The sequence below is a fragment of the Geotrypetes seraphini genome, chromosome 7 (assembly GCF_902459505.1).
Source record: "Geotrypetes seraphini chromosome 7, aGeoSer1.1, whole genome shotgun sequence".
NCBI classification, from domain to species: Eukaryota; Metazoa; Chordata; class Amphibia; order Gymnophiona; family Dermophiidae; genus Geotrypetes; species Geotrypetes seraphini.
Window position 1 is genome coordinate 29,803,925 of NC_047090.1, and position 12,087 is coordinate 29,816,011.

The 12,087-nt window shown below is 39.8% G+C and overlaps 1 protein-coding gene across 3 annotated transcripts in view; it reads left to right on the top strand.

Annotated features, from left to right (window-relative positions):
• Positions 1–12,087, top strand: part of CEP83 (centrosomal protein 83) — a 91,782-nt gene that overhangs the window by 57,464 nt on the left and 22,231 nt on the right. For all 3 annotated transcript variants that reach the window (XM_033952778.1, XM_033952776.1, XM_033952777.1), the window contains exons 9-10: positions 2,863–3,007; positions 6,784–6,933. In XM_033952778.1, the coding sequence (XP_033808669.1) occupies positions 2,863–3,007; positions 6,784–6,933 (295 nt within the window). The remainder of the gene's footprint in view (positions 1–2,862; positions 3,008–6,783; positions 6,934–12,087) is intronic.

The window sequence follows — 12,087 nt, forward strand, 5'->3', positions numbered from 1 at the left end:
TGTTCTAAACCTGTCCCCTCTCAATTTCTCCGAGTGACCCCCCCTTGTACTTGTGGTTCCCCTTGTACTTGTGGTTCCCCACAGTCTGAAGAATCTGTCCCTACCCCTGTGTCTGTCCACCTTCTCTATTGTGTTGTGCTCAGTGACCACCACCACAGTCATATTATAAAATCTGATTCATAATGACCACGATTTAATAGGAACCATCATTGCACTCACAGGTTTCCTACTCCTCCATTGAACCAGAAAAGAAGCAGTGCTCAATGTTCTCTCAATTACATCTACTAACGTGATTCAATAAACAATAAAAGAAAAACAAAAATTGAAAAAACTGCACTTATCGGGTTCCGTTTTCTGAGCGCAGATGTATTGAAAATCGGGTCAAAAGTTTTGTGGTCTCAATGTTAATCCCTGTTAACTCAAGCTGAGTTTTGCAGTCGTCTTCAGGGTAAACAGACGATAATAAATGTGGCTGAAAGCTATCAGAGCTTCTTCAAAGGAAGCAAAAAAGAACCCAAAAAGTTTGCCAGTAATTCAAATATAAATATACAAAACACAATTGGCAACAAACTTTTTGTCACCTGGTGAAAATAAGCCAAAATGGGAAATTTTAAATAAATACTAAAAACGAGTATCTAAGATGATAATAGTAGGACATCAGTGCGGGTGAAGCTACTGTTAAGAGTAAGATTTAGCCCCGGGCAAGATCTCATAGATGACAAAGCACCAGACACAAGGTCTAAATAAAACCTGCCCCATACATCATTATGTCCAATAATTTTTAAATTTATTAATGCAAAAATCCATAAACTATAACCATAGAATCAAACCAGATGAAAAGAAGAATTAAAAATGTTTTAATCTCCCGGTGTCAAAATTCATCAAAAGTTCATCTGAAGTTCATCAAAAGACTTTATAGGAACCATTAAAGTGCTGATAGTAAAAAGTCCTTGAAAAACTATGACCGTTAAGGAGAAATACTTAGCTCAATCCCATCAAGGTTTATATCTTGCCCGTGGCTAAATCTTGCTCTTAACAGCGAGCTTCACCCATACTGATGTCCTACTATTATCATCTTAGATACTCGTTTTTAGTATCTATTTAAAATTTCCCATTTTGGCATATTTTCACCAGTGACAAAAAGTTTGTATATTCTTCAAAGGAATAATAATAATAATAACTTTATTCTTCTATACCGCCATAGTCGTGAGACTTCTAGGCGGTTCACACTGAAGAGAGCTGGACAGTCAACGAGTTACAATATGTTGAAGTCTGGGATACAGTATATAGAAACTTACAAAAAGCATATAGAATCTTACAAGGAGCATATAGAGTCTTACAAAAAGGCAGAGAGATAAAGGTCATTATGAATCAAATTTTATAATATGACTGGTGGTGATTACTGAGCACAACACAATACACTAAAGTTAGTAATCTTTAGTAGACAAGAACATTTTTTTGTACAGTACTAGAGTTAATATTTTAAATGTCTGTGTCATATCTCCTCAATCCCTCCTCCCTTCAAGGGTATACATATTCAATTCACGTTTTTTCTGACTGAAGCATTTTGGTTGCTTTCCTCTGAACTGCATCAAGTGTTTTTTAAGTCCTAGACAAGATACTGAACACAGTAGTCTAAGTCCATTCTCTCCAATTATCCCCTCATCCTTTCTACTGGTTATGCCCCTCTGGCTTTGGCCACCATCGTATTACCAACTTGAGATCCTCGGACATTATTGCCCCAAGGTCCCTTTCTCGGTCTGTGTACTTCAGCCTCTTATCGCCTACATGCAACTCCTTTGGATTTCTGCATCCCAAATTCATCACTCTACATTTCTTCACATTAAAGCTAACTGCCATGGAGATCACTTTTCATGCCTTCTACACCAGTGGTTCCCAACCCTGTCCTGGAGGACCATCAGGCCAGTCAGGTTTTCAGGATAGCCCTAATGAACATGTATGGAGCAGCGATGCACACCTGTCACCTCCATTCTATGCAAATCTCTCTCATGCATATTCATTAGGGCTATCCCAAAAACTCGACTGGCTGGTGGTCCTCCAGGACAGGGTTGGGAACCACTGTTCTACACTATCTGAGGTGTCCACTCTGTTGCTATTTTTTGTGTCATCCAGCTTGGGACCTGCCTCTTGGCTACCTCCCTCTAAGCCTTAATTTGGATCTACATGGGAGAGGCGTAGCCTAAAGATTAGAGCAGTGGACTAAGAACCAGGGAAAAAGGGGTTCAAATCCCATTGATGCTCCTTGTGATCCATGTTACTTAACCCTTTATTGTCTCAAGTATAAACTTAGATTTGAAAACCCTCTGAACAAAGGGGAAATATGTACTCAACCTGCATGCATCTTGTCTTGGGCTACTTCTGAAAGGCATGATGCTTTCCCCCAACTTGTTTAGACCAGTCGATGTAGGGATAGCGTTCATCTTAGGGTCATGCATTGGAACTCCTTCCAGAATCCTGCTGTAAATCTGTCCACTAGATGTCACACTTGCACAGTGATGTGACTTCCTCCTCCATGGCATTGTGAATATGGTCTCTGCAGCATCTCAAACCCTGGCTGGTCCAGGGAATGGAAATCTCAATTGAACCCAGGCAAATCTCACGGCAGCGCAAAGCACTTTAAAGTGAACTCTTGTTTGATAAAGTCTGTATATAAAAATGAGGAAATTCATTATTATGTTGGAAACGTCAAAATGACATGGGCTGCAACATGTTTCATAGCTTGTTGCTGTTCAATTTCATGCCATTCTTGGCAGTGATTAAAAGCAGTTATTTAAAAGATTATATTGAAATACAATAAAGTATAAATTTTGTTTACTGATATTGTCGTGTGGCATAAAACAGACATGGTATCGGAGAATGAGATTCTGAAGGCAGCAGTGGATCGCCACAGAGCCCTTCTAGCAGAAAAAGAGCGTGAGATGATGCGCAAAATCCAGTCGGCCAAAGAAGAAGGCTTTCAAAAAATCACAGTGCTGCATGATGAAAAGTGAGTGCTCTGTAACCGGCTGCTTTTTTAGTGTGTTTGATTCAAGTCTTAGCAATAGAGGGCAGAAAGTCACCTCCAACCGTAAAAGAGAATCTGACCTGAGCAGATATTGCTTTGAGTTTTTGACTTAACTTGTTGGCACCGAGTCTCACATAAATATTATTTTCTGTTGTGCATACGTCGGTTAGAATAAGTACAAAAAAGAAAATCCAATAGATTTGCAGTGAGACTATAGTAAACCAAAGACAAGAAGGGGACTGCAGACAGATGTACAAAATGCAGGTAAAGTTTATTTTAAGCAAACAGATTGTTGCATACAAAATAGACAGAATACAGGACCCAATATGGTCCATGTTTTGATCAACACGTCTTCTTCAGGGGTCCCATAAAATGGTGGTATCAAAGGACGCGCAACAATTATGCCTGATCTGTATGCTGTGTTCTTGAACGATCAACATATGCTGCTGAAGAAGACGTGTTGATCGAAACACGGACCGTGTTGGGTCCATATTCTGAAAAAAGCGGCCTGTTTGTACACAACAATCTGTTTGTTATTTCATCTTATACACGTGTCTGCAGTCCCCTTCTTTGTCTTTGTGCATACTTTGGCGATATTAATGTGGTAAACCTGCCTCGCATTCCTCACAGCCATTATACAGTGTTATTACATTGTGTATTAGAAGGATATACATAGAAACGGAAAAAACATAGAAACACGACAGCAGATAAAGTCCAAATGGCCCATCTGATCAGCCCATCCACAACATACACTATCACCTCCTCTCTCTATCCCACATTCTTGAATTTAGACACAGTCTCTATCACACATTCCAACCTCTTCTGGGAGACTGTTCCACGCATCTACCACCTTTTCTGTATAAAAGTATTTCCTTAGATAACTCCTGAGCCTATACACTAAAACTCTGAACACTCAGAAATTATTATTGTGAACTGCATTGGTTGCCTGTTGAGACACAAATTCTTTTTAAACTGGGATGCGTTTATTATAAGGTAGCAATGAATCTGGTTCCTTCTTATCTGAGCTGTTTTGTTATTCGTCTCTACGTTATTCATGCAGTACCAAAGCTTTGTTTGTTTTCCCACCCGTTAAGGACTGCAGGTACAAAAGATACCATGATAGATCTCTCTCTTTCCAGATTGCATTATGGGATAAAGATTTTAAACGGTTGTTATCAAAGTCTATTTCTTATCTTCATTATAGAAAACAACTGAAGACTTTTTTGTTCTTTAAATTTTTCAGCTCTTAATAACTAATTCATCTGCCATTTCGAATTAAGTATTATAGCTAAACTTTTGTAAACCGCATTGAACTCTCCGGTAATTGTGGTCTACAAATAAATTCTTATGTTATGTTATATTACTTATTGTCCCCAAACATAGGAGGTTTGGGTTTTTTTTCCATTAAACTGGGTCAGAAGGGAAATTGTGCTGAAAGGAATTATAGAATGTTGAATTTATGTTGTATTTGTGCTTTAAGAGTATATTAATATACAGATACATACATTTTTTCACTAAGGGAGAGAGAGGTGGCGGAGACAAACTGTGACAGAACGCAAAATGGCGTGGGATGATATAAAAACCCAAACTTAAATGTCTGCATGTGTTGAGTGGTGCTTAGATGACGACTCCGGCTCTGAAGAACCAAAGTCGTTGCTGGGCAGACTTTTGGATGGTCTGTGTCTGGTTTATGGCAGTTTGGTGTAGGATGGGCTGGGGAGGGCTTTGATGGAAACTCCAGTAATTTGGAACATGAGGGGCAATGCTGGGCAGAGTTTTACAGTCTGTGTCTCACAAATGACAAGGTGATTTGGATAGGCCGGGGTGAGCTTCGGCAGCTCCAGTAGTTGGAACCTAAGGATGGTGCTAGGCTGACTTTCACGGCCTATGGCCCAAAAATGCTAAAGAGAGACAATTTAATTATGAATTGATGATGAGTGTGATGTTGGGCAGACTGGATGGACCATTTATGTTTTTATCTGCCATCATAATAACGGCGACAACATCGAATTTATACTGTGCAAAAGAAAAGCCCGGCAATCTACTTCTGTATTCTGCCACAAAAACTTGATGACTTGAACACGAGGCAATAGCACCTAACACCTTTGCTGAAGGTGTGATTCTGTACCCAGCGCTGTGCACGCGATCAGTGGCTGCTTTTAAGGCACCAGTTACATAATCCGGACCTTAATTCATTAACTTCTGATTAATTTGTAGGTAGTATTCAAAGCATTTGACCTGTAAATTCATTCTTTACCTTTACTCGTGGTGATCTTCTCTTCTGTTTCCTACCCTTTAATTCAGTTATTAATTCCTATTAATGTTTTATGCCTATTAATGTTTTATGCCACTCCTTGCTTTGAAGCTTCTTCGCTATTGTGCCTTTCTAGTCGATAACTCCCCTCAGACATCCAAGACTCTCTGATTTGCCATCCAAACTGAAAATATTATCTATACCAGGATTTCCCAAACTATACCCTGCAGTTGAATGACGGGTAGCAGCATGTTCCCCAGCTGCTGCTCTCGCTGTGACCATCAGCGCATTGAAAATGTATGCTTACTGATTTTTCTGGTGTGGGGAGACGCAGCAAAATGTACCCCATCACTGCAGAGTACTACTCAAAAGGGTCCAGAGAAGAGCAACAAAAATGGTTAAGAGACTGGAGGAGTGAGAGATTAGAGAAACTGGGTCTCTTCTCCCTTGAAAAGAGGAGACTGAGAGGGGACATGATTGAAATGTTCAAGATAATGAAGGGAATAGACTTAGTAGATAAAGACAGGTTGTTCACCCTCTCCAAAGTGGAGAGAACGAGAGGGTACTCTCTAAAGTTAAAAGGGGATAGAGTCCGTATGAACATAAGGAAGTTCTTCTTCACCCAGAGAGTGGTAGAAAACTGGAACGCTCTTCCGGAGTCTGTTGTAGGGGAAAACACCCTCCAGGGATTCAAGACTAAGCTGGACAAGTTCCTGCTAAACTGGGATGTACGCAGGTGAGGCTGGACTCATTTAGAGCACTGGCCTTTGACCTGGAGGCCGCCATGTGAGCGGACTGCTGGGCAGGATGGACCACTGGTCTGACCCAGCAGCGGCAATTCTTATGTAAGCAGGTCTGGTCTGATAAAGGTGAGCAGTATATCTCTCCACCTAAACCCCTGCCTTTGACTGATAGACTACAAAGAATTGTATATTGATACCAGAACCAGCATGTGTCACATAAGGGAAACTTACATTGTAAAATCTTGCACTGTAACTATGACAAATCTAACATGTAAATGGTCCATGTGTGTCAAATTAGGATAAAATTTGTACTCTAAGGATAATTATGGCAAATTGTAACAGTCAACTGTATATTATGTATATTAGTATCAGACCCCTAATATGTGCCGAGTTAGGATAAAACTTGTACCATAATCTTGTACTGAAATATTGTTCTTGACCATGGTGACTGGGGGTTTAAAACAAACACTAACCCCCTCTTCTATTAAACTGCGCTAGCAGTTTTTAGCGCAGAGAGCCGCGCTGCTCCCGACGCTTCTAGGAACTTGAGCATCGGGAGCAGTGCGGGCCAAACTGCTAGTGCAGTTTAATAGAAGAAGGGGTAATTGTTACAGCTATATATCATACAGTTTTCATCATACACAGTGCTTCATTTTGCCAGTTTTTCTCCCAATCTCTGAGAAGAAAAAATAGTGAATTTGGCTCAAAGACTTCCTTTGAAACGTACAGCCTTTGTTGATATTTATTTTCCTTTCTTTCAGGTTAGAATGCGAGAACAAAATTGCTGATTTGGAAAACATGAAAATAGAACATGATAAAGTGCGGGAAGCTGAGATTAGTCAATGGGAAGAAAAATTACATTCCCGACAGTTGACAGAAGAATTGGCCAGGAAAGAACTTCAGAATGCTAGGTTGACTTTTTCATTCCTAATATAATGTATTCTATTCTTTTGTTTAAAAATAAATGTATATAATTGATGTGTGTGTGGATTGTTTATCATTGCAAAGTAACTCCATTTCAGGGAAAATTGATTGGAATACATGATACTGAATCTTTCATTCCATAATCATTAAAAGTGCAGCTTTTTTTCAGATACACTGAAATAGTCTGTGATACTTTTATTCACAATTCATGGTTTTGAGCAATAATTTTATCATTGTATTCTAGTTTGTATCTAGAGGACTGTTGTAACTGTATTTTTTATGTCTGCTAGTGGTATTGATATTCTGCTAATTTCTGTTTTATGTATTGATAGCACAGGCCAACAACAACAAAAATTCTTGGTGCTTTGGGTTTTTGACATGCTTCTAGGGTTATTTGGGGGCGCTGATTCAGAAAATTGTATTGGATAGACCGCATCAGCCCTAGTTTCTTAGATATGCTTTTTATGCCTTTGGGATAGTAGAGCCAAACATGAACTTTGGGCAAAAAAAAAAGATTGGCCTCTGAGGGAATATATATGGTAGTTGGAGGACAAAATGTAATCAATGAACCTTTGATAGCACGAGAGAGAATCATACTGCCACCACTACCTATAAAGCTAGGCCTGAGAGGTGAGAGGTTAGAGAAACTGGGCCTCTTCTCCCTTGAAAAGAGGAGACTGAGAGGGGACATGATCGAAACGTTCAAGATAATGAAGGGAATAGATTAGTAGATAAGGACAGGTTGTTCACCCTCTCCAAGGTAGAGAGAACAAAAGGGCACTCTAAACGTACAAACGAAAGGAAGTTCTTCTTCACCCAGAGAGTGGTAGAAAACTGGAACGCTCTTCCGGAGGCTGTTATAGGGGAAAACACCCTTCAGGGATTCAAGACAAAGTTAGACATGTTCCTGCTGAACCAGAAAGTTTGTAGGTAAGGCTAGTCTCAGGGTGTGAGCGGACTGCTGGGCATGATGGACCACTGGTCTGACCCAGCAGCGGCGATTCTTATGTTCTTATGATGAAACAATTTGTAAAGGCTTTGAATAAAGATGGTTTGTGCATTGAATATGTAGAGCATATGTTACCTGGACTTGCCATGGAAAAACTGAAGGCAAGAATTTTCATTGGTCCTTAGATTAGACAATGTATAAATGACCCACATTTCATAGCATCAATGAATGAAATTGAATCATGTGCTTGGGCTTCATTTGTTCTTGTTGTGAAAAACTTTTGTGGCAACAAGAAGGCAGACAACTACACCCAATGAGTAGAGGATATGCTCTTTCATTTCAACAGGCTTGGCTGTAACATGAGTGTTAAAGTCCATTATCTGCACAGTCATTTAGATTGCTTTCCAGAGAACCTTGGCGACTTAAGCGAAGAGCAAGGTGAAATATTTCACCAAGACATAAAAACAATGGAAGCCAGATACCAAAGAAGATGGGATGCACACGTCATTACATTACATTACATTAGTGATTTCTATTCCGCTAATGCCTTGTGGTTCAAGGCAGATTAAATCAAAGTTACCAAGAATTACATTAAAAGTTTGAAGGACTAGCATAAGCGATGTCATAATATTTATTTAAGAAGTACCAAGGAGTTGTCGAGATCTTAGGTGATAGATGTTGGGTAATAAGAATTACCAAAGAGAAGTCGATAAGTGTTGGGTAAATTAGAAGCATTTTAGACTTTGTTGGGTAGTTAGAAGCGCATTGGGGTGTATTAAGGGTATAGAGAGGGTTGGAGGAGATTGGGTAGGGATTGGTCGTGCTAGATGGGTTTTATGTATTTTTTGAAGAGTATGGTTTTAATATCTTTCTTGAAGGTTTTGTAATCTGTGTTTGATGATAACAGAATAGTGATTTGTCTGTCCAGTTTAGCTGCTTTGGAGGCTATTAGGTTGTCATATAGTTTTTTTCGTTTGACATTTTTGGATGATGGTTGTGTGAATAGTGAGTGGGTTCGCCTGTGCCTGGTTGCAGAGGATTGAGTTAGTCGGTTATTCCAGTAGGTTGGACTTTCTCCGTTAATAGCCTTGAAAAATAGGCAGTATAATTTGAAGTGTATTCTTGCTTGTATTGGAAGCCAGTGTGAGTCATGGTAAGCCTCTGTGATATGGTCATATTTTTTTTAGTGAGCAGACTAGTCTCAGGGCTGTATTTTGTATTTGTAATTGTTTTATCATGGTCGCTGGGCATGGGAGGGTATAGTATGTTGCAGTAGTCTATTAGTCCAAGTATAAGAGATTGTACCAAAAGTAGGAATTGTTTCCTGTCGAAGAATTTTCAGATTTCTCTTAGATTTTTCATGGTTACGAATGATGCTTTTATTACTTTGTTGATTTGTGGTTGCATGGTACAACCTCTGTCAATTATTACTCCCAGAAGTTTTAGTGTAGGTTGAATTGGGTATGAGATCGAGTTTATTACTAGATTTGTTAAGGTTGGAGTTTTGTTATTTTCTAGGAGGATGAAGTTTGTTTTGTCAGGATTAAGTTTTAATTTGTGCTGTCATCCATGTTGCTACCGTTTCGAGTGTTGTATGTATTGTGCTTGTCATGGTGGTTTCTGGGTGATCGAAGGGGAGGAGAATAGTGATGTCATCTGCATAGCTGTATGAAGTTATGCCATGTTTGTCTAGGTAGGAGCTGAGGGAGGCTATGTATATATTGAATAGTGTGGGTGATAGGGGTGATCCTTGGGGAACTCCGCAGGGGTTGGACCATGGTTCTGATTTTTCTTGCATTGTTTTAGCCCTGTAGGTTCTGGATTGTAGGAAGCATTTGAACCATGCAAGTATTTTGCCTGAGATTCCTATTGAGTCTAGAGTTTGTAGAACAATGTCGTGATTTACCAGGTCGAAGGCTGCAGAGAGGTCTAGTTGTATGAGCAGGATTTTCTTGCCTGTACAGAGGTATTGTCTTGCAGTGTCTATTAGTGTTCCTAGTAGGGTCTCCGTGCTGTAGTTGGCTCTGAAGCCCGACTATGGGGTAGAGTAGGTTGTGTTTATCTAGGTATGAGGTTAAAGTTTTGGCTACGAGGCCTTCCATCAGTTTGACGTATAGTGGGATTGAGGCTATGGGTCTGTAGTTGAATGGTTGGTCCGTTGCTCCTTTGGGGTCTTTTAATATTGGAGTTATGATGATTTCGCTGAGTTCTTGTGGGAAATGACCCTCTAGTAGTAAAGAGTGTATCCATTGTAGAACAGGGAGCGGAATAATGTACTTGAGGTTTTCAGGGGGCAATGGTTAAGGTCGCAGGCTGCATGGCTGTATTTATTATAAAGATTGTTGAAGTCTGACCATTGTATGGGTGAGAAATGGGACCAGGTTCTATCTGCTGCGACTGGTTCTTTTTCTGTAAGGGGAAATGATGTCTCTATGTGTGGGGGTTCCGTTGAATGAGGCTCTGATGTTTTCGATCTTGTTTTTGAAGTATGTGACTAGGAGGGTGGCTGAAGGTGGGGAGGTTGCTGTTGGCTCTGTGAGGTGTGGTGTTTGTGAGAACTTTTAGTAGCTGGAATAGCTTTTTTTGTGTCTTGGGGTCTTTCTTCTATTTGTTTTGAATAGTATGTCTTTCTTTTTTCTTTCAGTTTTTGTTTGTATTTTTGGTTTGTTACTATCCATGCTGTTTTTGAGGATTCTTGGCTGCTTTTTCTTCATTTTCTTTCTAGTTGTCTGCATTGTCTTTTGAGTTGGAGTAGTTCGTTGTCGAACCATTTGTCAGATTTTCTGTGGATTTTGGTTTTGGATTTTTCTGGGGCTAGTTCGTCCAGGGTAGCAGTACTTAGATGGTTTCATTTTGAGATGAAGTCTTTGGGTGTGCAGTATTGGATTATGGTGTCTGTTTTTGTCCAGAATGTGGTGGGATCTATATGTTTGCGTGAGTTGTAGGTTGTATATCCCGCGCAGGAAAACTTGGAACATCCCTCCCCTTTAGAACCACAGAACTCTGGAACAACCTCTCATCCCCGCTCAGAAATTCTAGCTCCTTCCAATCCTTCCGCAAACACTTGAAAACTTGGCTCTTTTCAAAAATCTAATCACCTCCCGTTCTCTAGTACCCTGTCCCTCTCTATCTTCTCAGTCCCTCTCCTATATCCCTTCTTTGTAGTTCCTTTCCTCTCAACCTCTGTAAATCGTGCCAAGCTCTGTGCTTGCGGAGATGGTGCGGTATACAAACCTAAGGTTTAGTTTAGTTTAGTTGTCTTTTGAGTAGTTGGAATGTTTTTGTTACTGGTCCAATAGTAAGGTTTCTACATTTTTGCATGATTGGTTTTCAAAGTGGAGGTTGAGGTCTCCTAGAAGGAGGTTGTAGGTTGTCGCTAGAGAGTTTCGGTAAATAAATTCTTCAAATATAGGTTTAGCTGTGCTCTATTTGCTCGGAGTTATGTAGCATAGTATGCATGTTAGTGTTCCTTTAAGTGATGTGCTTGAAAGTTGACAGGCTAGTAAATCCATGTATTGGTCGGTTGTTTTGTCTTGTATTTTTATGTTTAATGTGTTTCTGGTTATGATGGCAATTCCTTCTCCTCTTATTTTCTCTGCATACTAATGTTATTTTGTGGCTTTTTGGGAAAACTTCAGTTATTCTGGGGTCTGTGTCAGAGGTAAGCCAAGTCTCTGTGAGGAAAAGGCAGTCTAGGTTATCTTCTTCTATCCAGTTTTTTATGCGTTTTGTTTTAGGGCCTGTGGCTCTGATGTTCATATAAGCACATTTGAGAGTAGTGTATTCTATTGGTGCGTTGTGAGTTGTTTTTGGGTATATGAGTGATCTTTGGTGGGATTGTTTTTTGGTTTTGTATGGGTTTATTGGTTTTCTACTTGTTGATTTTGGGGAGGGTTGGTATGTAAATGATTGATGGTTTGAGTTTCTGTTTATTGTGAGATGCCAGTTTGGTTGGGTAATTCCTTTGGAGTTTGCTATGATTGGTATTGGATATATATTGTTTGCATTTGCTTTCCAGTCTGTTAGGAGCAGGAGCATCAGAAGGATAGCTTGTGTATAATTTGGAGGTGTGGTTCTCATGGTGGTACTAAGTGTGGTTATCATTGTACCTGACCTATCAAGTTCGGTATGGGTTTGTGGAGTTAATCAGTTCTAATACCTTAATCAATTCTAATATTGAGTTTCTAGTCTA